Below are 26,095 nucleotides of genomic sequence, written 5' to 3'. Positions count from 1 at the left end.
TTTGAATTGTACCTAGTTTGAGAAAGGTGCAGCTGTTCCGAAATTCGGCGAGTGGGATGAGACAAACCCATCATCAGCTGATGGATACACTCATATCTTTAACAAGGTGAGGGAAGAAAGACATGTAGGAACAGCAAAGGCTCCAATGATCTCAACGGAGACACCAGCTTCATATGGCCACAGGGAGCCAGCTGGTAGTAGATCTTCGGTATGTTGGATATCTGTAACTCTTCTTGCTTTATTCAAAGTTTGTAATGGCGTCCTTCCACTGAATTTTGTTTTCAACTTGCAGATATGGTGCTGCTTTGGTGGTAAGTGATAAAATTGCAGTACATGAAGAGAGGTGTTGTGTGAGACTGTAAATAGCTTCCAAAGGCTGTTTATATGAATTATGAAAGACTGCTGGGCGATGCATTATTTCTCTACTTTGTGTTCAAATAATGTTGTTGGTTTAGGATAGAGAACTACTTTGGCATATTTTGTGTATTTTAGGCTTTCATGGGACATTGATAGTAATTGATCTTTTACTATATAGTAGACAGAAACTTTTGTAATCTGTGTTGAAGGGCTTGTTGGAAAGAGAGAATTTGCATATGGTTCTTATGATATTTTTGTAGTGGAAACTACCAGTTTGGATTTTGCATTATTTGTGTAGTTCGGGACAACAGACAAGTGTGTGTGCAACGTTCCTTTGAAATTTTTGGGGCAGTAATACTTAATTTCTTGGATTATATATATATATATATAAAATCAGGTTGCCGTGATGTCCGAAACAGTGTGTTTATTTTTTCGGGAAGGGGCGTTCAACCAAAGGTCCAAAATCTACAACTGATGATGATTGACATTCCTTCTCTAACAATCTGAGTTTTCATCAACCCGACTTTACATATTAAAATTGTCATTCAATTAATAAGTGACATATTTTAAATGATGATTTTTTTGATATTTAAATACATTTTTGAAAGCGAGCAGTCAATTTTTTATGTTTCACAAAACATGTCTAAATTCGTATAAAACATATTTTTTACTAAATGAATTATAAAGACCAAATATATAAGGTCCGATTGATGAAATGTTCAAACATTAGAGAAAGAGAGGCATCCGATCTTCATTGGTTGTGGATTTGGATCTTCCTTCGGTTGGATGGGTCTTACAAATTCAGGCACACAAATTCATGAAAACTGGTGGGCTTGGGTCCTCTCATTTTGAATCAAATCAATTTGAGCAATCCACACTTCCGTCTAAGTATCCTTCATCTGAACTAAAAAAATTTCTGGTTAAAGAATCTTGTTCGTTTTGGAACAATTAAGAGATCTAAGAAATGAGGATGTTTGTTCCACTTGTGGGGTTAAGTCAATATGTTTTATGAAAAAAAAATACTTGAATATCAGTGTCATCGATAGCATCTATTTCATACTAAATACCAATGTTATCAGTACCGGAATCGTACGTGTATCATTTAGCCAATGATTCAGGTGAATATACCGATCTTCAAGTGAATCATTTTGGTTAAAGTATTATGTGTCAATCAGAACATGACACGTGTTAAATCCATTGAAATAATATTAAGAAATTGATTTTAAGCTATTTTTCATTTATTAAAAATTCACCAATTCCAGTCGGTATCGTATCGATTTTCTGGCTGATACTGACAACACTGCTAAATACCATCAATCCATTTTATTTTTGAGAAATATGAGACATCTAAGTCGTACTTCGTTGATAAGAAAAAAAAAAACATGAACAGTTATTAGGTTGATAATCAAATAGAGTCCTCTCTGATACTGACAACACTGCTAAATACCATCAATCCATTTTATTTTTGAGAAATATGAGACATATAATCAAATATTTATTAGGTTGATAATCTAATAGAGTCCTAGGTCGCAAACAGTTATTGATTGATTTCACACCTAGAGGGGCAAATGAATTGGATATGGTTAATTTTTTTATACAAACCCAATATATCATTTTCATATATGGATCTTAAAAGTTGACAGGTTAGATCCGAGATTTACACAGTCAGACCTTTCGGATTTGGATTGACAATTTCTATCAAATTTGTGTCCAAATCCTCTTCAATTTTTATTAATCTCACACCTTTATAATTTATACATGTAACATACGTGGTTCCAACATATTTTACAAAACCATATTACCATATAAAATTCATAATCCAAATTCAAATGTCTTTTTTTTGTTATATTTCAGATTAAGATTTGGACTTGCAGCTTAAAATTGAATTCGTATTCAGACCAACCACGATTTAGCCTCCAACGGAAAAAAATCGGGATATTCAAAGCCAAATGGACGGTGGCGATGCACCGGGACCTCGATCGTGGACGGCCGCAGAGACACGTGGCAATTTTACAATAGACGAGGGTACGAAGCGGTTATGTATAAATAGAGGGAGGTGGAAGGAGCTGCTTCATTTCCTCCTTCGGAAGATTCTCTCTCTCTATCTGTGATCGAGAGGAGCGACTCTGGGGAGTGGTTAGCCTAACGATCCAAACGCGGATTAAGAGTCTTTGCTTCGATCGCGGATTCAGAGTTTTCGCTTCTCTGCGATTTTTGTTAAGGTGAGGTTTCTATCGGGATTTAGATTCCCTCTCTCTCCTGATTCGTTTTTCGTGAACAAGTTTTTTTTTTCATCTACTTTATGTGCACCTGAATCGGATTTTAGGGGTTTCAGCGTTTCTGATGCTTTTTCGGTATTCTTCTCATTGGAAATTTCGTTAAGTGTATGGTTTTTGTGTTTTCGTCTTCTTAAGAAAAATGAGAGGAGAAGTGGTTTAGTTGGTTGATTGTTTTTTAACAGTACCGATTAATTTACGGGTTTTCGTTCTTAAATTTTGTCAATAATTAGAGGGATTTTCTTTTAGATTCTATGAGTGATGGTATGCGTCACGCACTTTTTTGGCAATGGTATTGGTTACGATTATAAATGTTTGTCTTCTAGCATGTTTCATTTGTGGGATTTGTAGTAGGTTCCATGGAATTAAATTGTTTTCTCGCACCATCCCACAACGACGCTTTTCCCCCTCTCTCTCTCTCTCTCCGAATATGCCTTTCTGTATCTCAGGCAACTCTGACGGTATGGGCTCCATGGAAATTTCCTTCCATTTCCACATGAGAAAATAGAGTTTTGGTTTGTTGACATAGATTCCGCGATGACATGTTGTCTTATTTCGTTTAATATAATGATTTTTTGCTCTTGAAATTGATAATTGATTTCCAATTTCCCACAGGTTGAGCCCTTTGTAGCAGTCATAGCTACATCTCTGAATTATTTCCTAATATTTTCTCTACCTCACAAGTCTTGTTAATTTGTTGACCTGCTGTATCTCGACCTTTAAATACCATGTAGTTGTAAATATTAGGCATCCTAACCTTGGGAAAAGCTTTTTAGTTGGACTTGGGAATATATTCTACAAGCAATAAGGAAAAAGCATTCTTGACTAATGTCTCTCCTTTTCAATTCCATATAATCGAGAGTGGTTAGTTAAGAATGACATAAAACTCTCTGATTTTGTCCATTGGTTTTCCCCTTAGTATATATACTTCACCAGAAATTTGGGAAGCCATTTCCATGGGAATCAAGAATCTGGATTTCTGTGGCTTAAAATTTGTGGTGCACAATCTTCTATTCCAGGGAATTGGATTTCAGTTTTGAAAGCCAATAAACTGATTGTTTATTGAGAAAGATTTTGAGACATGACCCTAGGTAATTCGGTGTGTCTTGCTTTCGGAATAAATAAAAAATTGTCAAGTCAGTTGATTGTGATGTTTGGATTTCAATGTGTTTGTGGAGTGCTTGAGGCAGGAAGACAGTGCTGAGTCCTGGAATTATAGGAGCATGAGTGGGATGCGAAGGCATTCGAGGGGGTCTAGCTGGAATGTGCAGGGCAGAAAAATAGTGCTGGATGTTGACCACAATCAACCTGCCTCAGTAGAAATCAGAGAGGATGGGACAACCGCCACAGTTGGGCGGGCATTGCCATCATTGAGTTTCAGAAGGCAAGTTGCTCCAATTGATGTTGAGGCAATTGAGGACGATGTGGTGATCTCCTCCCCTAGGAGCTTCACTGAAGTAAGTATGGTGAACATCCCTTTTCCAGTATGCTATGGAATTTAAATTGGTTATGTTGATTTATATAGTTTCTCAACTATAGCAATGCCATTTATGTTAATTAACTCCATTATCATGTGGATATGTGAAGATCAGAATCAGTTCCTTTATACCCTTGAGAATTTGGAAGATTCTTCTTAGGGTCGGAAACTTTGTAACTGTTTCTATCTTTCCTTCTGACCGCTCTTATAACTTTAATGCAAAGAAAACTCCCAAACCGCTGTTTGGCTTATTTTATTTTTATGCACTATATGTGTTGTAGAATGGGAAGAATTCTCGATAGGTTTTACTTTATTAACCTCGTCCAACATGTGGTGTTCTGGTTTGTATGTGCATCAGGTGCATAAAGGGCAACCCAAATTTCAAATCAATTTCACTATGGTTGGAATATTAGTTAATTTAGATTTAATGTCAAGGTGTTTTCATTGAAAGAACTGGTTCGTACATTTTTATGTATGTACGCATGTGCATGTCTCTAGTGATTTGATACTATGGCTATTGACATGGACAGTCACATTTGATAATTTATCCTATCATTTCAGCTGTGTTACCCATGTTGCACCTCATTCCCTTTCTCATAATAGATTTAAGGTTTTCTGTGGTTGCATTGAGCTTTTTCTTCTTCTTTGGTTTGTGGTAGGCAAGGAATCTGTCCAGACGCAGTCGTAGTGCCACAGTCATGCTTGATGGAGACCCAGGCATTCAGCCAAGTTGTCCAGGTGTATGTTTGAATTATCTATTGTTAAAATATGTTATTGCATTTTCCTTATGGTTTTAGTGGTGTTGGTCAGCAAAAAATCCTCACAACCACCACTTCAACCACTTGTTCTAGAGTTTTTCTTAATTGAGCGACAAAGATGCTAATAACAACCATTTCAATGTGCGGTGCAGTTTTTAATTATATTCAATCTGGAAGCCACAACATTTTTAAGGTTTTATTTTTCTATTACAAACAACTGCTTTTGGTTTTTGACCATTGGTTTGGCAACCTTATGCATTGTAAACTTTAGAAAAGAATTTGACTTCTTTCCTCAAGAACCACTTCCATACTAGTTTTTTGCTACATGTCATGCAAACGTATTTAACAAAGAAGCAATGTTGCTCATATGTATCAATCTTCTTAATTTCTATGCTCATTAACCATCATCCTTTTCACCCAAAAAATTATTAATGCTGTTTTTTTCATTTTTAACCTTTGAATTTAAAGATCTTTCCCTTCTTTTAGTAAAAAGAAGTATTCAATATTTTGAAAATTTACGGTAGATGATTATAAGATAAATGAATTTATGGTTTCGAGATTGAATAGCATAAACCTCCCAAAATTATGCACTTCTATAGTAATATGAAAAAAAGACAAATATCATGTAATCCATGATATAGACAAACAAAAGGTCACATTGATGCTGCTATGTATGTCCCATAGTTGCCTGAGCAGGAATCGGGATGAGAACTAGTTATTTCAACTTTTTAGAAGATTGGAAAGCATGAAGCGAGTAGAAAGCAGTGTGAGGAATTGTTTAGGAAGCAATATGTGAAATTGTATGAACCTAAGAAACTAGATTCTTGAAAAAATCAATATTCTTGTTAAAAAGTGTATACATACATGTATAATTATATATAATATATTTATATTTTATTTTTCTTTATTTATTTAATTTTGTCTTTTTAGGCTGTCTAGTTTGAACTAGACTCAAACTAGTCAACTTTTTTACTAGTTTGAATAATTGTTGGAGCTAGTCCAATGACTACAAATAGAGCCATTGGACGAGCTCCAACGACTCTTTTGGAGCCTTCCCTCTCTCTTACGTATATAAATAGAGGTAACTCCCCTCTCATTGTGACAATGCTTGTTAAGCATTTTATGTAAATGAAATAAGTTTGTTATTTTTCTTTTTGAGTTCTCTCATTTGTGCCCTTTTGTGGGTTTTGATTAAGGTGTCTTTAATAGACACTTGTTGCAAGCATTTGTGCTTTTGTGGAAGATCTTCATTTCATTATCGGAGCTTGAAAGCTTCTAGATGTTGGAAAGTTGTTGCCTCGTTTTCTGTGTCATTTTAGTAGATGTTGAGTTGTTGTCTCCTTGTTCATGATTCAAGTACTCTTGTACCTACATAGTTGAAGAAAGAAGTGGTTCGAAAGATCGTTGACTACTCAAAGATCGTGGAATCGTGATTGTGCTCTTGCTCCTTCTTACTCTCATATTTTCATCTTCTTTTTCTTCTCATCTCCTTTTTTTTCTTCTCATCTCCTTTCTCTCTTCTTTACCCTTGTAAGAATGGATGACAATGTTAAAGATACCAATTAAATGATTTGGGCTTATGAAGCACCACGTGTGGGGGTTAGTAGATGGTGCCGATTCGGAACCAAAATTAATTCTCACAAAAATTGAACATGAGAAAGATATACTTCTCAAAGAAGGATAGAAAACTAAGGTATTAGCTACGTATGAGAAAAAGTGAAAAGAATAGATGATGGGGCATGCCAAGATCATGTCTTGGCTAATTAATGGCGTAGATATCAAGAAATGATTTAGTCTTGCAAAGTTTGAGTATGTCAATAAGGCTTGAAAATATCTCAAAAATATGTATTCCCTTGAAGACATTGCACATGTGTGCAATTTACAAGATAATGTGTGAACTATGACCTAAAGAGACAAAAGTATTAGAGAATACTATAATAAATTGTCCGAACTTTGGAAAGAGTTGGCTCTTCTTGAACCAAAGTGGCATTGTCTTGAAGATATCGAGCTTCACAAAAAATAACTCGATATGAAATATTTTTATCAATTTATAAATGGTTTGAGGCCGAAATTTGAAACAATCAAATCGGTCCTTCTATATAGAGGAAAAGTTTCCTCTATTGTTGAATTGAAAAATTATGGAGAAAAATAGGTTAAGAAGAATACTCCAAAGAACGAAGAGGATTTCGTTCTAGTCGTATCTAAACTAGGGAACTATATGTTAAGATATGTAAGATATGCATATACATATGTGTATGTATATGTATGTTAAGATACAGAATTACATATACATATATGTATATGTATATGTATATTTAAAGTGTTGTAAACCGAAATACCCATCAAGGGTATTTCGGTACTTTCTCTGTAATAGGCATCAACCCAATAGGGGCTGACAGTCCTTATTTCTTTTTTTTGTTTATTTCTTTTTATTTTCAGCTTTTGCAGCTTTTTCAATTTCTGTAACATTGGGAGCAACTCCAAGTGACTGTTCGAGCTGACCGTTGGGAGCAGCCCAAGAGTCACCTTGGACTGCCCCCAATGGTGCCTTGCTCTATAAATTGGCCTAAAAGGCTTTGTAATCTCTAACACTCTTATGAGTGAATTTATTCAATATCAATTATTGTAAGACCCTTGTGTGGGTATTTCAGTGATTCAATCAAGCATTCAACTTGATTGAAAGTTTGTTATTACATGTTCTTGCATGTGTATCGGATTCCATCCATTTCATTGCATGGTATCAAAGCTTTGGTGTTGTTCCAAAGAACGTTTGTTAGAAAGAAGATCGTGATCAAAAGGAGGATCGTGGACTTGGGGAAATTTTGGTTGTTGCATCGGGAAGCGGGCCATCTCCAAAAAAAAATCTTGTATCACATTTTTTTTGTTTCTCTCCTTTCCCACCTTCTCTTGCTTTTGCTTTCCGTTCATTGTAAATGGAGAATGAGAGGGAAGTGATTGTCTCCATTCCCATACGCTTAAATGACACCAATTATGTGATGTGGGCCTCCATAGTAAAACATAAAATATGGGAAAAGCGGCTTTGGGGTTGGTTGACGGCTCCGACAAAGAGCCAAAACTCATCCTTATAAAGTTGGAGAATGGAAAAGAAGTTGCACTTCAAGGAGAGGAAATGGCTAAAGCCGTTTTCGAATAGAAAAGGTGGAAGGAATGGAGGATGGGTCACTCTAAAATTATTGGATGGCTCATCAATAGTGTGGACATCCATAAATGTTCTAGTTTGGCGAAGTTTGACATCGCTAGTGATGCTTGGAAGTACCTTAAAGACATGTATAGTCTTAAGGATATTGCGCATATATGTAATGTCCAAAATAAAGTGAGGACTATGACTCAAGGAGAGATGAGCATAAGAGAGTACTACAACGCCCTATCTCATCCTTTGGGATGAATTGACTCTTCTTGAGCCAAAGTGGCATTGCCCACAAGATGTTGAACTCCGCGAAAATCAAATCAAAGCGGAATATTTTTATCAATTCATAAATGGGCTTAGGTCCGAATTTGAAGGAACTAAGTTCGCTCTTCTTCGTAGAGGATGAGTTCCTTCCAAAGTTGAGACACTTGAAGAATTAACTATGGAAGAGAATAGGTTGAAAAAGTCATCCACTTCTAAGGATGAAGAATCCGTGCTTGCTATGTCAAAGCCCGAAAATCATACGAAGAGTTATAAACCACCTCATTTTGTAAGAAATGAGAATGGTAGAAACCCCAACAACTATGAAAAGATGGGTGATCATGAGACAAAAAAGGTGGAAAAATTATTTGCTATCATTTTTATGAACCGGGACACATCAAACCTTTTTGTCCCAAAAGAAAGAAGGATGATTATAAAGAAGAAAAAAGGGTGGCTTCGATTGAAAGAAGTGAAGTGGACGACTCCAAATGCATCGGTTCACTCTCCTTAGCTCAATTGATGGAGGCATTGCAACCTATGTTTAAAGCTCAATCTCCTTCTTATTCGGGAGCGGCCGTATCAACAAGTTACAATCATGGTAAGACCTCTTGGATCTTAGATTCTAGTGCTTCATTTCATATGACCCCTAATAAGTCAATACTGTCCGAATACAAATCTAACTCAAATGATTCTTGTGTTTCCACTGCCGATGTCACCTCTTTGAAAATCAAAAGTTTTGGTATTTATCAAAAAACACCTATATTTCACATACCAAATATTAGAGTAGTGCCAAAATTAAATTTAAATCTCCTATCATTTTCTCAAATTGCAGACTATGGTTGTAAAATAGTTTTCTCATCTAATGATTGTCTAATACAGGATCTCCGGTCCGAGAAGCCGATTGGGCAAGGCAATAGAAGAGGAGACCTCTATGTTATAGGCAATCTTGAATTGCCAAAATAACTTTTTTGTAATTTTGTGAAAAAAAAGATGTAGAAATTTGGCACAAAAGACTAGGACACCCTAGTGTGACCAAACTACAATTATTTCTTTCTCTCAAATTGTAAAAGGGAAAATTTTGTATGTGAAGATTGCATTCTTGGTAAAATGAAGTTTTTATCTTTTGGAACAAGACATCTTATAACTAAGAATTCATTTGAACTAGTGCATTCGGATGTATGGGGTCCCGCACCAATCGTATATAAAGGTGGTGTTTCTTATTATGTTGTGTTTGTGGAAGAGTATAGTAGACTCTTGGATATTCTTTTTAAAGCACAAATCGGAAGTATTTGATTGTTTTAAAAAATTTCATAGTTATATACAAAATCAATTTAAAACCAATATTCAAATTTTTTAGAACTGATTCTAGGGGAGAAGTTGTGTCAAAAGGATTTAAAAGTTATCTTGATTTAAATGGGATTGTACACCAAAAATCGTGTCCATATACCCTTCAACAAAATGGTCTTGCCGAAAGAAAGCATAGACACATTATTGAAACCACTAGAACTCTTCTAGTATCTAGAAATGTTTTAAAGGGATTGTACACTAGTAGCTCTTACGGCGGTTTACTTGATAAATAGAATGCTGTAAAAAATATTAAAAACATTTCTCCTATTGAAAAACTTTGTAAAATGCCCCCCGATTACAAAATGTTGAGGATTTTTGGGAGCAAATGTTTTGTCCTTACCAATAAAAATGATAAACTCTCCCCTAAAGCCATTCCTTGTGTGTTTTTGGGATATGCCGAAAACCAAAAAGGATATAGGTGTTATGACATTGAAAGAAACAAATTATATGTTTCTAGAAATGTTTCATTTCTTGAAAATGAAAGTGGTTTTACCAAGGATAATATCCAAGAGAGTTGTGATTATTCGTTCCTCTTTGACCTAGTCAATGACAAGAGTGAAAATATTCATGAGAGTCAAAACATCCACGTAACCAATGGAAATGAGAATAGGGGTCTTGACAATGTGGACCTATCTCATGATAATTTACAAACTTATACTCGTCGTAGGAAAGATCACCCACAAAGTGCTTTTGAAAGATATTCTCAATGCCAAGAAGAAGACGCTTCTAACCTTAGAAAATCCATAAGAATTTTGAAAGCTCCTAGTAGATTTGTATCGTATGATTCCTTTGAACCTAGGTTTAGATCTTGCCTAATGGTCATTCACTCGTATTCCGAACCTCAATCATATCATGAGGCTAAACACCGACATGAATGGATTAGGGCCATGAATGACGAGTTGGAAACATTAGAAAAGGCAAAAACTTGGGAAATCCAAACCTTACCTAAAGGAAGAAAAACTATAGGGTGCAGATGGGTTTACAAAGTAAAAACTAAGTACAACGGAACATTAGAAAGATATAAGGCTAGGTTAGTAGCCAAATGATATAGTCAAAAATATAGGATTGACTATGATGAGACATTTGCCCCAGTTGCTCGCATGACTACTGTGAGAACTCTCATTGCTATAGCATCAATTAGAAAGCGGCCCATATTTCAAATGGACGTAAAGAATACATTTTTAAACGGCAACCTAGATGAAGAAGTATACATGGATCCTCCTCCTGGTTTGTCTTTAGCACACGGAAAAACTCTCTGATTACGTATGGCCTTGTATGGACTAAAGCAAGCTCCAAAAGCTTGGTATGATAGGTTCAGTGATGTGATGACGAAACTTCATTTTAAATCTTGTTTTACTGATAATACATTGTTTGTTAAGTCTTCTAATGTAGGAATGGTGATTCTACTGCTATACATAGATGATATGATAATCACAGGAGATGATAAGTAGGGAGTTAATCATATTAAAGATGTGCTTAAAGTCAACTTTGATATGACAGATCTTGGGTTTTTACGATATTTTCTCGGAATAGAAGTTGCTTACTCAAATCGTGGTTATTTTTTGTCACAGACTAAATATGCAGCGAAGATCATTGAAAGAAATGAAAAGTTAGTCGATACTCCGGAAGTCATAAATGCAAAAATGAAGATAGATGATGGAGAGCTTTTGCAAGATCCAACGCCCTACAGACAAATGATTGGGGCTTTGTCTTACCTCTCTATTACCCGACCTGATATATCTCATGCTATTCATTCTGCTAGTCAATTTCAGCATACTCCCACTATAGTGCATATGAGTGTTGTAATGAGAATTGTTAGATATATTAAAAAATCTATTAACCTTGGTTTGTTCTTATCATCTTCTTCTTCACTAGAAGTCATTGCATATTCTGACTTTGATTGGGGAGGGGATGTCAATGATAGATGCTCAACCACTGGTTTATGTGTTTTTGTAGGTGACTCTCTAATCTCATGGCGATGCAAAAGCAGTAGAAGGTGTCACTCTCCTCAACTGAAGTTGAGTATCGGGCCATGGCAACCACTACGCCTGAGTTAGTTTGGTTGAGACAACTTCTCGAAGACTTGGGGGTTCATACTGCAGAACCTTCAAAATTATGTTGCGACAACAAGAGCGTTGTTTACATTGCATGCAATCATACATTTCATGAATGAACAAAACACATTGAGATGGATTGCCACTACGTTCGTGAAGAATTCCTGTGAAAGACTATCACACTACCTTATGTTCCATCAGAATACCAACTCGTGGATTTCTTCACCAAAGCGCTACCATCACCCAGATTCCACTTCCTACTTGGCAAACTCTCGGTAGTTGTACCATGAGTTTGAGGGGGGGGTGTTAAGATATGTAAGATATGCATATACATATGTGTATGTATATGTATGTTAAGATACATAATTACATATATGTATATTTAAAGTGTTGTAAACCGAAATACCCATCAAGGGTATTTCAGTACTTTCACTGTAATAGGCATCAACCCAATAGGGGTTGACAGTCCTTATTTCTTTTTTCTGTTTATTTCTTTTTATTTTCAACTTTTGCAGCTTTTTCAATTTCTGTAACATTGGGAGCAACTCCAAGTGACCGTTGGAGCTGCTCCCAATGATCATAATTCTGACCGTTGGGAGCAGCCCAACAATCACCTTGGACTGCTCTAATGGTGCCTTGCTATATAAATTCGCCTAAAAGGCCTTGTAATCTCTAATACTCTTATGAGTGAATTTATTCAATATCAATTATTGTAAGACCCTTGTGTGGGTATTTCAGTGATTCAATCAAGCATTCAACTTGATTGAAAGTTTGTTATTACATATTCTTGCATGTGTATCGGATTCCATCCATTTCATTACACTATACACGCACTTATAGGTTGCCTCATTTCGGTAGACAAGGCAATGATTATGACAAAAAGAAAGTGATTTGTCACCATTGTCATGAACTGAGACATTATAAGCCTCAATGTTTTAAATTAAAGAGAAGAGATGAAAAGAAAGTTGTATTAGTTCATTTATCACAAGAATCAAAGGACCAAGGTAGTCAAGATGCACCTGTGTCTATGGCACAACTAATAAAAATTCTTTAGCCTCTTTTCAAAGGAGCATCTTCCTGAAGCCTCAATCGGAGCCATTGTTTCATCCTTTTTTTATCCCAATAACTTTTCTTGGCTTATTGACTCTAGTGTTTTTTTTCATATGACCCCAAATAATAATAGTTTGTCCGAATGTTATAATAACTCAAGTGTGTCAAATGTTTTCATAGCCATGGTACATCTCTTGAAATAAAGGGAATAAAAAAAATTTAAAATTTTTCAAAACTCCAAAAATTTTTATCTTTAAAGTTAGATATATTCTCAAATTGAATTTAAATATTTTATCTGTCTCTCAAATATCTGATTATAGGTGTAACATCTCCTTCTCTTCTCATGGATGTTAGGTACAAGATCACCACTCAAGAAAGTTGATTGGGGATCGTCAGTCAAGGAAGACTCTACTATATGGATTTTTTGGAATTACCCAAGAATATTTTTTGTTATAATGTTCAGAAATTGGATTTAGATTTATGGCACAAAAGACATGGTCATCCTCGTATATCTAAAATCCAACACTTTTCAAGTTTAGAAAAAATTTATAATTCAACACTTTTCTTTCATCTAGGCTACTTGAGTTAATATATTCGGATGTTTGGGGTCCCGCACCAGTCATATCAAAAGGCGAATATACATTTGTTGATGATTTCTCTAGACATACTTGGATTTACTTCTTTAAACATAAATCAGAGGTCTTTTTGTATTTTCAAACATTTCACAAAATAATTAAAAATAAATTTCAAAATGATATTTTCATTTTTTGCATCGACTCAAGGAGAGAATTTTTGTCAAAAAAATTTAAAGATTATCTCAATTTACATGGTATCACACATCAAAGATCTTGCCCTTACACACCACAACAAAATGGTTTGGCCAAACGAAAACATAGATAAATCCTAAACTACTAGGACCTTATTGATAACAAACCAAATACCAAAAGAGTTTTGGGCTGAAGCAACCCTAACTGCTACCTATCTCATTAACCGAATGTCATCTTCCTCTTTGAAAAATATAACCCCAATTGCAAAACTTGTTAAATTATCTTTCGATTACTCTAGATTAAGAGTTTTTTTATGCAAATGTTTTGTCTTCACTAACAAGAATGATAAACTCTTTCCCTACGCCATTCTTTGTGCTTTCTTAGGTCATGTAGATAACCAAAAAGGCTATGGGTGTTTTGATATTAAAAATGAAAAATTGTATGTATCAAGAAATGTATCATTCTTGAAAAAAAGTTTTTTTATTTATTTTGAAAAGGCCAAGGAAGTAACCGAATATTTTTTTTGATAGATTTGACTTCGAAGTCTGATAGATGTGACTATGAATGTGACCTTGATGATGATCAAGATATTATAGATGCAGAACATAATGCTATTAAAGAATAGCAAACCCATAGGGCACCAATTATTTACAATACTCAAGACGTAGGGAATCCAATCTTTCATGTGCATTGAAAAAATATTCAGAAGTACAAACAAGGTCATTCAAAGTCTCTAAAGCTCATGGTAAATTTGTATCCTACGAATCTTTTTCTCTCACATGTAAGGCATTCATTGCATTAATACACTCATATATAGAACCTTCATCCTATACTCAAGCCAAAGAACATATAGAATGGGTAGAAGCCATGAGGGCAAAATTAGAAGCTTTAGAAAAAGTTAATACTTGGACTATTCAAGATATTTCACAAGAAAAGAAACCTATAGGTTATAGGTGGTTTTATAAGATTAAAACCAAGAGTGATGGAACTCTTGAAAGATATAAGGTCGAATTAGTGGTCAAGGGCTATTCCCAAGAGTATGACATAGATTATGAAGAAAATTTTGCTCTAGTTGCCAGGATGACCACAGTTAGAACCTTAATAACCTTAACTTACGTTAGAAAATTGTGTATATTTCAAATGGATGCCAAAAATATTTTTCTCAGTGAAAACCTAATTGAAAAAGTATATATGGAGGCACCACCTGATATAAGTATTCTTAAGGGTAAGACTCTTCATTTAAAAAAAACTCTTTATGGTCTGAAATAGGCACCAAAAGCTTGGTATGACAGGTTTAGCCATGTTATGCCCGATATTGGATTCAAAACTTAACTGACTGACACTGCTTTGTTTTTTAAGATTTCTAATGTAGGGATTATTATTTTTCTTCTTTATATAGATGACGTGATCATCACCAAAGGAGTTGAAAGCATTAAAAGGCTTCTTAAAAATCATTTTGAAATGACTGATTTAGGTTTATTGAGTTATTTTTTAAGAATTGAAGTTGCTTATTCCTCTCGAGGTTATTTATTATCTCAATTTAAGTTTACTTTTAATGTTGTTTTTAGGTTCAGAATCAGAGATGATAAGAAGGTGGATACTCCAAAAGTTGTCAACACCAAAATGAGAATTGATGACGAAGAACATCTTGAAGATCTCACTCCTTACAGACAACTTATTGGAGCGTTTTACTATCTTTCTATTACTAGACCTTATATAGCACATGTTGTACACACAAGTAGTCAATTTCAGCACGCTCCCACTTCATAGAAGTAGTTTTGTATATTATTAGATACATTAAATCTTCCCATTCACGAGGCATATTCTTGTCTTCATCATTTTCATTAGAATTAATTGCTTACACTGATGGTAATTGGAGAGGTGATCCCAATAACAAACAGTCACTCACTGGTTTTTGGGTTTTCTTAGGTGAATCCTTGATTTTGTGGCAGTACAAGAAGCGGCAAAAGGTCTCTCTTTCGTCAACCGAAACTAAATATCGCGCCATGGGCACCACAACGAGAGAGGTAGTTTGGCTCAGAAGACTGGTGGCTGGCATGGGAGTTGAAGTGACAAAAGCTTCACGCATGTGCTATGACAACAAGAGTGTGATATACATTGCCACTAACCAAACATTTCATGAACGCTCCAAACATATCGAAATGGATTGTCACTATCTCAGAGAGGAGTATCTATGTGGAACAATTGATCTGCCTTATGTAACATCGGAATACTAATTTGTAGATTTCTTCACCAAACCTCCCGCTGCTCCTAGATTTCATTTTCTCTTAAACAAACTTTCGCTCGTTGAACTGTAAGTTTGAGAGAAAATGTTAAAAAGTGTATATATATACATGTATAATTATATATAATATGTTTATATATTATTTATATTTTCTATTTCTTTTTCTTTTATTTATTTCTTTGTCTTTTTAGGCTGTAGACTCAACTAGTTTGAATAGCCGTTGGAGCTAGTCCAATTGGCTCCAACAACTCTTTTGGAGCCTTCTAAGGGTTCCTCTCTCCCTCTCTTTTATGTATATAAATAGGGGTAACTCATCTCTCATTGTAACAATGCTTTTTAAGCATTTTATGTGAATGAAATAAGTTTGTTATTTTTATTTTTGAGTCCTCTCATTTGTGCCCTTTTGTAAGTTATGATTAAGGTGTCTTGAATAGGCACTTGTTGCCAGCCTTTGTGCTTTCGTGGAAGATCTTCATTTCATTACTATTCTTAAGGGAATCACAGTTTTTTAATGCAGGAATCAGATTCCTGAGGGAATCAAGATTCTCAGTCATGGGTTCGGGATTCCATTTAAAGATTCAGGATTCCTGAAAGAATCAATATTTCTAATTGTGGGAATTGGGATTCATGTGTCTAGGAATTGGAATTTCCATGTCACGAGAATCATGATTCCTAGCCATGGAAATTACGTTTATTGACAGATTCTAGTTCCTGCTTCATGGGAACTGCAATTCCCATGCTGTGTAAGTGATTCCGGTAGCTATGGTATGTCCTAACACCATCCTTGGATTCAGAAGTGAATCCTAAGTTTATCAAGGAGGAATACAATTCTTGTTATTGATATATTGAATGTATAACTTCTAGTTAACACGACCGCAGTGCTTTAGAGAAAATGGGTATGAAGAGTTAAAATAGTTGAAGCCACAAGCCACACCAATTCATCAAATGACCTTCAGTCAGAATTAATCCTACCAAAAAGTTGCCCGTAGTAGCAAGTAATTTAATGTGTGCCATGTGTGAACACCGAAATCTAGAAGGAATTCCTGAATTGGTTAATGTGTTAGGAGGATTTGGAAGCTTGAAAGTAAAGATATTTGGCCTAGGGGATCAAGAAAATAATATAGTACTGCAGAATTACAATTAGCCAAACTTGCGTAAATCATGGGACGACACTATGTAGATCATGTAAATCTGGATGCCTTTTTTCTGTGTAATTTGCACATTAAACATTGAATTGCTCAAGCAACTACTCCGAATGAAAAAGTGATTGTGGATCTACAACTAAAGGATGACAAATTATGTATTTTCCAACAAATTTTAGATTGTTTGCAATGATGTCAGTAACTCATACAACTCTACATGTGTGAGTAGAAGAAGAAATGAAAAAGGGGGAAAATATAGAGTTGTCCTAGACTCCTGTTTTTAACAATATGAAAATTTGAATAAATAGACCATTTGAATGGATATGTAAACCCTAGGCTCAAAACAATTATGATTTGATACCATGTTTGAATAAAAAGTAGGTGGCTGGGGAGTGAGAATGGATTTCTCATTAACATTATGAATTGATTGAAACTACTAACAAATTTCATAAGAATTAAATGGCCATAAATGCCTCTAGGAACAAAACTAAATATAAGACAGAAATTCATCCATAGTGAAAGGTCATTTAATGTCAAAGTATCTTGTGTTTTATATGCAGTGCTCAACATGCGTTCATGATAGATCAAGGTATCTTTCTGTTGCTCTGTATGTATATGTTATTAAGGGTGAGCCAGCAATAAATGCTTCATGTGGTTTTTTATGGGCGTTCACTGGATGTTGATGTGTCAAGATCTCAGTGCAATGTTACCTTTGCCCATAGATTAATAGGCTTATTCTTTTTGTCTTAACAAATGTTTGATTTTTATTTGGATGAAGTGGGAAGTTTTGTTTTGTTTTTTTAAGTATATTGAGGCATGGTTTTTTGTTTTCTGATTTCTGACAAGGTGGGTCCTTTTTTTTTACAGAGGTGAGGGGAACTAGACCTTCTAAAAGGGATTGCAACCGGAAAAAGATTTCTTCTGGCCAGGTGGTTATCAATTGTGACGATGACAATGATGGTTTTACCGGCAACACAAAGGTGTGAATTTGCATTCTGCCTACTTGACCTGTTCTCTTTTCATGTGCTTTCTGCAATTGTGTTTGCGTACGGTGTGGCATGAGCTCTATGTTTAGGAAGATTTTATTTGATATGCAATTTGTCTTGTATTATATGGTTTTTGGGTGTGACATACAATATTACAGGACTGCAAAGCCATGTGAGAATATTTCAGAGTATGATAATTGGAAAAGCTTCTGGAATCATTTACAGCATATTCTGTACCATATATTAGTAGTTTTTTGAGTTATGTAAAGTGTATTCCATATCATATTCTCACTTATGTGTTCTCGTTTCAGAGGAGGAAGTTGGGAGAACGCAAAAGTACCGGACCTGTGGATGCTGCACCAAAGGAAGTGACTTTCACATGCGCAGTCTGCATGGGCACATTGGTGGAGCCAATGTCTACCATCTGTGGCCATATTTTCTGTAAGACTTGCATCACGACCAGCATCAATTTTCAGAAGAAATGCCCTACTTGCAGGCGAAAATTGACACATTGTAACATCCACCGTGTCTACCTTCCTAACACCAGCGTTAGGTGAGCATGATGTAGATTTTCCTTTTCCATTCTTGGCCGTCTCATGATTTCTTAGCCGAAAACTTTCCAAGTTCATCAATGTCTATACATCTGAATATCATCAAGTGTAGTTTGCAGAATGGGATACCGTTTATGCTTGCATGTCATTGTATGTGCAGAAGCATGCATACCTCAGAAGATACTTGCATTTGAGCATTTTAATGTCAGCAAAAGATTTATTTATTTTGTGGAATTCCGGCTGGGTTCTGCAAGTAGAGGAGTTGACATAAAAATGCAAATATATGAAAGAGCAATGCTGCTAAAATAAGAATCGATATGATGTTCCTTCAGTTTTGACAAAAATGGCTGTAAATTAGATGCAACCAGCATCAGTTTAGCCATGGAAATGTTTATTCATTTTACTTACAAAAGAAATGTAAGCAATATGAAGAAAATGATCATAAAACAAGAAAATTGCCTTAAAAAGCCAATCAGTGCCTGTTTGTTCTCTTCTCTTTTCTTTTTTTTGTTTTCTGCGTTCCTTTTAGGTACATGATTGTCTTGTACATTCATTGTTCGTGAATGGTGTTCATGTGCATACGCATGAAGGCATGTCTTTATTTGTCTGCTTCATCGATGAGACCAGTGAATTTCACGAAGGTAGTAGGAACACCAAATCTGTTCCACTCATCCCGAAAGTCATCCGTCTTCATACACCTTGGGATTTCATTGATGCAAGCTGTTGTGATCAAATCGAACTCCATAGATGTGGTAATTCATTTAGTGAATATCGACATTTAGTGTGAATCACACCTCCTTGGGATTTAATTGATGCAAGTTGTAATCAAATCCCACCTCATATATATGAATTACATCATTCATTTAATGAAGAACAACATTTAAATCCCTGAAATCCGACTTGCAGGGGACCCAAACTCCTCTGTTTCCAGACACCTTTATGTGAATGGTTTTATACATTTGTCTCTGGTAATCTGTTGGATATGGAGCTGGTAATGCTGGGGTGGGCTCATAAGCCTCGCATAGAATACTTAAAGGCTGTATTGGAGATCTGGTGGTTAGGGAGAGGATGGGTAGCCTGTATTGGAGAGCTGGTGGTTAGGGAGAGGATGGGTACATGGCTAACTGGAATATGTAAATCAGCAAAATTATAAATTTGTATGCACCAAGATTTTTATAGGTTCTTTTTTTTTTTTTTGCTGTATGGATGCGATCTAGATGATTGGTTTTATAGAAATGGATTCTTGAATCATCCGATTATGATATATAAGAAGGATCTTTTAATGCTTAAAATCAACGGCTTAGAATTTTTGTAAATATTTAAGCATAAAAAATTATATTTCTTGATTCGATTACAATATTAAATATTCATTCATATGGACTATGCTTAAAATATTCATTAAATATTCTTGAATCATTCGATTATGATATATCCCCTCGCTTACCTCGACCCACCGGCACGGCAGGACCCTCGTCGGAGCCCACCCAGCGTCGGCCACCTTCCAGGTAACTCCTGCGTCGGTGTCTCCCCCTGCGACATCTTTCAGCAACACCCCGTTTGGCACTCGCCGACGACCCTCGCCGGAGAACCCACGACATTGTCTCCCACAGGTGCATCTGGTCAGGGATTGACTCAATATGCAGAGTGGCGTCTCAAGAAGTAGGCCTCTCTCATTCTAGAGTTTGCTTGAGCCCTCTCTTTCAGCAGATCATTCTTTTTGGTTTTTTCATCTATACTGGGGCCTGGGGCCTGGCAGATCAGAAAGAGGCCTCTTCCCTCACGATTGGGGCTTTTCCTGCACGGTGGGTTCCGACCTCTTCCCCCACAATTTGGAGCTTTCCCTGCATGGTGGTTTCCGGCCTATTCCCTCACGATTGGAGGGTTAGAAAGAGGTCTCTTCCTTCCCTCAAGATTGGGGCTTTTCCTGCACGGTGGTTTCCGGCCTCTTCCCTCACGATTGGGGCATTTTCCTGCACGGTGGTTTCTTTCTATATTGTTTTGTTTTGTTTTTTTGTTTTTTTAGGCGACACTGACCACTGTTTGTCGGAGAACCCTACATGATCTTCGGTTTCTAGGCATTGATGAGGCCTCCAGGTATGCTTTCCTCACACAAATAGGATTTATCTGATTTGATCATTGTGCTGCATTTCTATTTGGTTATGATTCATCATCAAGGTTTTTTTTTGTGTGTAAATCTTTTTTCTCTTTCTGTTCGGTCCCAAGCCCTAATATAGGGGGAGGGTTGCGGTAGGTCAGTGACATCCAACTTAAAAACTTAGTCACACCCTTTGAATATGAACCAATATGAGAATTTTGTTGGGGTGTTCCCTACTGAGCGATGCGGTGTACTCTATAGGTCGGGAGGCAGTGATAAATGGCCAAGGGTTGCTAGGTCATCGCCTAGGAGCGTCGGGTCACACCGGTGCCCGAGTGTGGTGTCAAATAGGCAAGGGTTCCCTCACTTTGTTGGACGGGTGAAGGTAAAGACGATAGTTCAAGACCATAAAATTAGGTTAGCCACTTGAAACATAGGGTCTTTAACTGGTAAGTTGGTAGAGTTAGTAGATGTTATGTGTAGGAGAAAGATTAATATTTTATGTTTACAAGAGACCAAATGGGTAGGTGAGAAGGCAAAAGTGCTAGACCCTTGGGGATATAAGATTTGGTATACAGGAATAAATATGAATAGGAATGGAGTAGGGATTGTTATTAGTTGTGAGTTTATATATAATGTAGTTGAGGTCTGTAGGAAGGGTGATAGGATTTTACTTATTAAATTAGTATTAGGTACAGATATCATTAATATTATTAGTGTTTATGCACCTCAAGTAGGTTTAGATGATTCCATTAAGCATCAATTTTGAGAAGATTTAGACGGAGTAGTACAAGGGATATCTCATGGAGATAAGATTTTCATCGGTGGTGACCTTAATGGACATGTATGCATTAGTAGGGATGGATTTGAGAGTATCCATGGAGGCTATGGTATAGAAGAAAGAAACGAAAGTGGAAAAAGGATTTTAGATTTTGGTTTGTCTTATGATATGATCTTAGCCAACACTTGGTTTAGGAAGAGGGACTCTCACCTAGTAACATTTAAAAGTGGGGTTAATACGAGTCAGATAGATTTTTTTCTACTTAAAAAGAGAGATAGGGGTTGTTGCATCGATTGTAAGGTTATACCAGGAGAAAGTGTAGCTACACAACATAGAGTCTTAATTTTAGATCTTAAAATTAGAAAATGCCGCAAAAGGGATAAACATAAGATAGATCCTAAAATTAAGTGGTGGGCACTGAAAGGAGCTAAACAAATAATGTTTGTAGAGCAGGTAGTTAAGAAAGTTGATTGGTATCTCGAGGAGGATTCATAATCAATGTGAAATAAGATAGCGGGTTGCATGAGAAAGGTGGCTAAGGAGGTATTGGGTGAGTCTAAAGGCGGTGCACTGGTAAGGATACATCATGGTGGAACGAGAATGTAAAATTAGCTATTAAGGTTAAAAGAGAGTGTTATAGAAATCTAAGTAAAAGTCATGATAATGAGAATTTGGAAAAGTATATAATAGCAAAGAAGGAAGCTAAGAAAGTAGTTTGAAACGTGAGGGATAAGGTATATAAGGAGGTTTATGACAAGTTGAATATCAAAGAGGAAAAGAAAGATATTTATAGGCTTGCAAAGATGAGAGATAGTAAATCGAGGGATTTGGGTATGGTTAGATGCATCAAAGATGAAACTCAAAGGGTTTTAGTCAAATATGAGGAGATTAAGGAGAGATGAAAATATTATTTTGATAAGTTTTTTAAAGGAAGTCATGCTCAGGATCTTGGAGACTTCTCCATTCCTTCTCATGAGATGAATCGTGACTTCATGCACAAGATTCAAAAGAAAGAAATTGCAGAGGCTTTAAAGAAAATAAAATCAAGAAAGTCAGTTGGACCAGATGGTATACCTATCGAGACTTGAAAATGCTTGGATGAGAATGGTTTAGAATGGTTGACAAATCTTTTTAACAAGATTTGGCGGACAAATAAAATGCCTAAGGAGTGGAGGTAGAGTACTTTGGTGCCTCTATATAAGAATAAGGGTGACATACAAGATTGCACAAACTATCGTGGTATATCGAGGCTTGGAAATGCTTGGGTGAGAATGATTTAGAATGGTTGACAAATCTTTTTAACAAGATTTGGCGGACAAATAAAATGTCTAAGGAGTGGAGGAAGAGTACTTTGGTGCCTCTATATAAGAATAAGGGTGACATACAAGATTGCACAAACTATCGTGGTATAAAACTCATGAGTCATACTATGAAACTTTTGGGAGAGGGTGATTGAGCATAGGTTGAGGAATGTTGTCATGATATCGGAGAATCAATTTGGTTTTATGCCTGGAAGATCAACTATGGAAGCTATACATCTTCTTAGACAAATTATTGAGAGATATAGAGAGAGGAACAAAGATTTGCATATGGTTTTGATTGATTTAGAGAAGGCATACGATAGAGTACCTAGGGATGTTATTTGGTGGACAATGATGAAGAAATGTGTTTCTCTCAAGTACATTAGTATAATTAAAGATATGTACGAAGGAGTGGTAACCAATGTCCGCACTTGTGGAGGAGTGACAAACAATTTTTCTATAACAGTTGGGTTACATCAAGGATCTACATTAAGCCCTTTCCTATTTGCTATAGTGATGGATGAGCTTACGAAATCAATTCAAGAAAATGTGTCATGGTGTATGTTGTTTGCTGATAATATTGTTTTAATTGATGAGTCTAGAGCCGGGGTTAATGCTAAGTTAAAATTATGGAGACAGACATTGGAAGCAAGAGGTTTTACGTTGAGTAAGAGTAAGACAGAATATATGGACTGCCAGTTTAGTAAGCAACGCAGTAGTGATGAGAGTGTAGTGAAGCTTGACGAGCAAGAAATATCGGTGGATGACTGTTTCAAATATTTGGGATCTATCATTCAAAATGATGGAGAATGAAGAAATTGATGGAGATGTAAACCATAGGATAAAGGTTGGGTAGATGAAATGGAAAAGTGCAACGGGAGTGTTGTGCGATCGTAGAATGCCATTGCGGTTGAAGGAAAAGTTTTATAGGACAATAATTAGGCCCGCTTTATTATATGGTACAGAATGCTGGGCTGCCAAGAGACATCATATTCAAAAAATGAGTGTAGGTGAGATGCATATGCTTCGATGGATGTGTGAAAATACAATAAAAGATAAGATTCAAAACGAAGAGATACGTAAGAAGGTAGGCGTTGCATCCATTGAAAATAAGATGAGAGAAAATCGTTTACGGTGGTTTGGACATATTCGGCGAAGGCCTAATGATGCTCCAGTTAGAAGGATGGACAAATGGAAAAATATATTAGTCAAAAGAGGGTGAGGTAGGCCTAAGAAGACTTGGATGGAGATGATAGGAAAGGATATGAAGGCTTTGAACCTCACCGAGGACATGGCATTGGATAGAAATGATTGGAGGAGGATTCATGTGGAGGACCCAGAATGATTTTCTTTTTTGGTTCGTATCGCCGACCCCAATTGTTTTGGGATGAAGGCGTAGTTGTTGTTGTTTGTTGTTGTATGGACTATGCTGAATGCATGGGTTAGATTTGCAGAAAAAACGTATTAAAATATTGGTCCATACCAGTTATATTACAGGTGTGGTCAAACTATTATGGTTATGATTGGTTGGGAGAAAAGTGTCAGAAGAACTAGTTTACTCTACTGAAAATGATAAGGGTGTTGAGTTATCCTCTTCTTTTGTATTTGCAATCAAAGTCATATTTAATATAGATGATGGCTTTCAATATTCCAGATTTGTATGCTCCCTCCAACTACTGTCTCTGAAACAAAACCTAAGGCCTTGTTTGGAATCTAACAGTCCATGGTAGTTGGGGAAGGGATGTATGAAATTCACAAATTTTGTGAATTTGGTACTTCTCATGCTTGTTTGAGATCACAATCATAAATCTGTTTTTAAAACTGTTTGGATGACATGGATTTCATAGTTCCTTCTCTAGGAACATGTTTCCAAACGTATAGGTGCTAAATACCACACACGCACACACACAATATTGCAAGAAATAAAGACATCTTTTGGTGACACACACATGCCCGTCGAGGAACGTGCCAGTGTTTGTGTTGTCATTGTGGGCCGCAGGCCTGCAAAAACCAACCCACTTTCAGTGACACACACACGCTCCCTAAATGGTGTCGGTCATCATCAAATGTATACTATCTTTCTCAAAACTCTCTCCTAAGTTTCCCTGTTTTTCGATTAATCACGACATTAAATTTGAATTTTATATATAATTATGGTCACTTCCATTTTAAACATTAGCAACTCTCTCACGTTTAGCACTGTAAAAAATTAAAAGGTTATGATTAACTTTAAATACTGTAATGAAATCTTACCAGCCAAACGAATAGAAATCACCCCCACCCCACCCACCCACCCACCCTCCCTCCCTCTCTCTCCCCCTACACAGACACCCCACATTGCCAACTAACTTTTCTCAGTTTGGTGCAGATCGCCAGCTTGCCCATTTGATGGGCGCTTGGGAAGGATAAATAATTGGTGGCCTGTACCAAGATGAGTAAAAACAGTCCCTCTCTCTCTCTCAGCATTCTTTGGAAGGACCTACTAACTTTTTCTCTCTCCCACATTGCCAACTAACTTTTCTCAGTTTGGTGCCCGTGCGAGTAAAAACATTCTCTCTCTCCCCTAGCATTCTTTGGAAGGCCCTCCCACCATTCCTCTCAACTGCATTAGGTCATCTAAAGATACTACCATAGTGCTTGTTTGCTTGTTGACATTATTCAAAGTGTGTGAATACCTGATTTGGTGGTCATATTTGCACAAACACTGCCTGTGGGACTATGAGCGCACGCTTCATGCCCGAATTGTAGATATGCAAAAGCAAGCAATTGATACTCAAAAGTTTGGATCATGCATATCAGGTTCGTTAGTGTTTCTGTTAATTCATTCTCACACTTCCATACTATGCATTCCTTCTAAGACTACAACTGTTGCTGAACCGTAAAAAAGTGTACATTTGATTGTCTTGTAACTTTTACATAATCATACAAGCACCAGCTGACAGAAGAACCCCAGACACACCTTGCTGTGTGTGTGTGTGAGAGAGAGAGAGCACTTTCTGGTCTCCTCCATTCTGTCCTTCCTCTGTTAATTTCAAGCCCTTCACCAGACAATCTCAATAGATGCAAGAACTAAAAACCCTTCTTGTCTGAGGAGTCCACATTTTGCTTGTGGTTGCAGACCCATTTGTGGAAGCACTTGAATCTACTTCTTGATCATCAAACTCTAAGCTAGTCAAGGAATCAACCTTGTCACCATGTTGACATTCCCTTCGGTAGCCAAGCGAGATTGTTTGAAGCTCATGAGTGTCCAGCACTTCTTGTGGCATGCTCAGTTGCAGAAAAGAAAGGATGCATTTTGCTGGATAGCTAGGTTTCATGATTGTCCAAAGATTTACTAAAATTGAGGCTTCATATATAGAGCATGGTACCAACTCGAAAAACACCATCAGTAGATTAAAAGCACATACCTCAAGAATCCAACCAATGTAAGTGACATTGTTGTCGAAATCCCAGCATTCAAGAATAGAAGTGAAATCAGAAAAGAACTTGGATATTGTGT

The 26,095-nt window shown here is 36.4% G+C and overlaps 2 protein-coding genes across 6 annotated transcripts in view; both read left to right on the top strand.

Annotated features, from left to right (window-relative positions):
* The window catches only part of LOC149840592 (RPM1-interacting protein 4-like), a 41,143-nt gene extending 40,537 nt beyond the window's left edge, over nt 1–606 (top strand). Inside the window, exons 3-4 of the mRNA XM_090003220.1 lie at nt 17–208; nt 293–606. Coding sequence (XP_089859346.1) covers nt 17–208; nt 293–319 — 219 coding nt within the window. The 3' untranslated portion in view covers nt 320–606. The remainder of the gene's footprint in view (nt 1–16; nt 209–292) is intronic.
* A 1,830-nt stretch (nt 607–2,436) lies between these two features.
* On the top strand, nt 2,437–25,192 carry LOC149840591 (uncharacterized). Of its 5 annotated transcripts, none has more exons than XM_090004484.1 (6): nt 2,437–2,579; nt 3,824–4,090; nt 4,770–4,848; nt 17,750–17,862; nt 18,180–18,421; nt 24,965–25,192. In XM_090004484.1, the coding sequence occupies exons 2-6, from the start codon at nt 3,857–3,859 to the stop codon at nt 25,029–25,031; spliced, it is 735 nt and encodes a 244-aa protein (XP_089860610.1). In that variant the 5' UTR covers nt 2,437–2,579; nt 3,824–3,856; the 3' UTR covers nt 25,032–25,192. The 5 variants fall into 5 exon arrangements, with proteins under 5 accessions (XP_089860610.1, XP_089860607.1, XP_089860608.1 ...); XM_090004481.1 differs by lacking the exon at nt 24,965–25,192 and adding an exon at nt 19,326–19,815; XM_090004482.1 differs by lacking the exon at nt 24,965–25,192 and adding an exon at nt 19,326–19,815 and having other exon boundaries at nt 3,812–4,090.
* Nucleotides 25,193–26,095: the final 903 nt, after the last annotated feature.

Source organism: Nuphar pumila, chromosome 4, assembly GCF_984573655.1.
Source record: "Nuphar pumila chromosome 4, dmNupPumi1.hap1.1, whole genome shotgun sequence".
In the NCBI taxonomy this organism is placed as follows: domain Eukaryota; kingdom Viridiplantae; phylum Streptophyta; class Magnoliopsida; order Nymphaeales; family Nymphaeaceae; genus Nuphar; species Nuphar pumila.
This window is presented reverse-complemented; position numbering and strand designations above follow the sequence as displayed.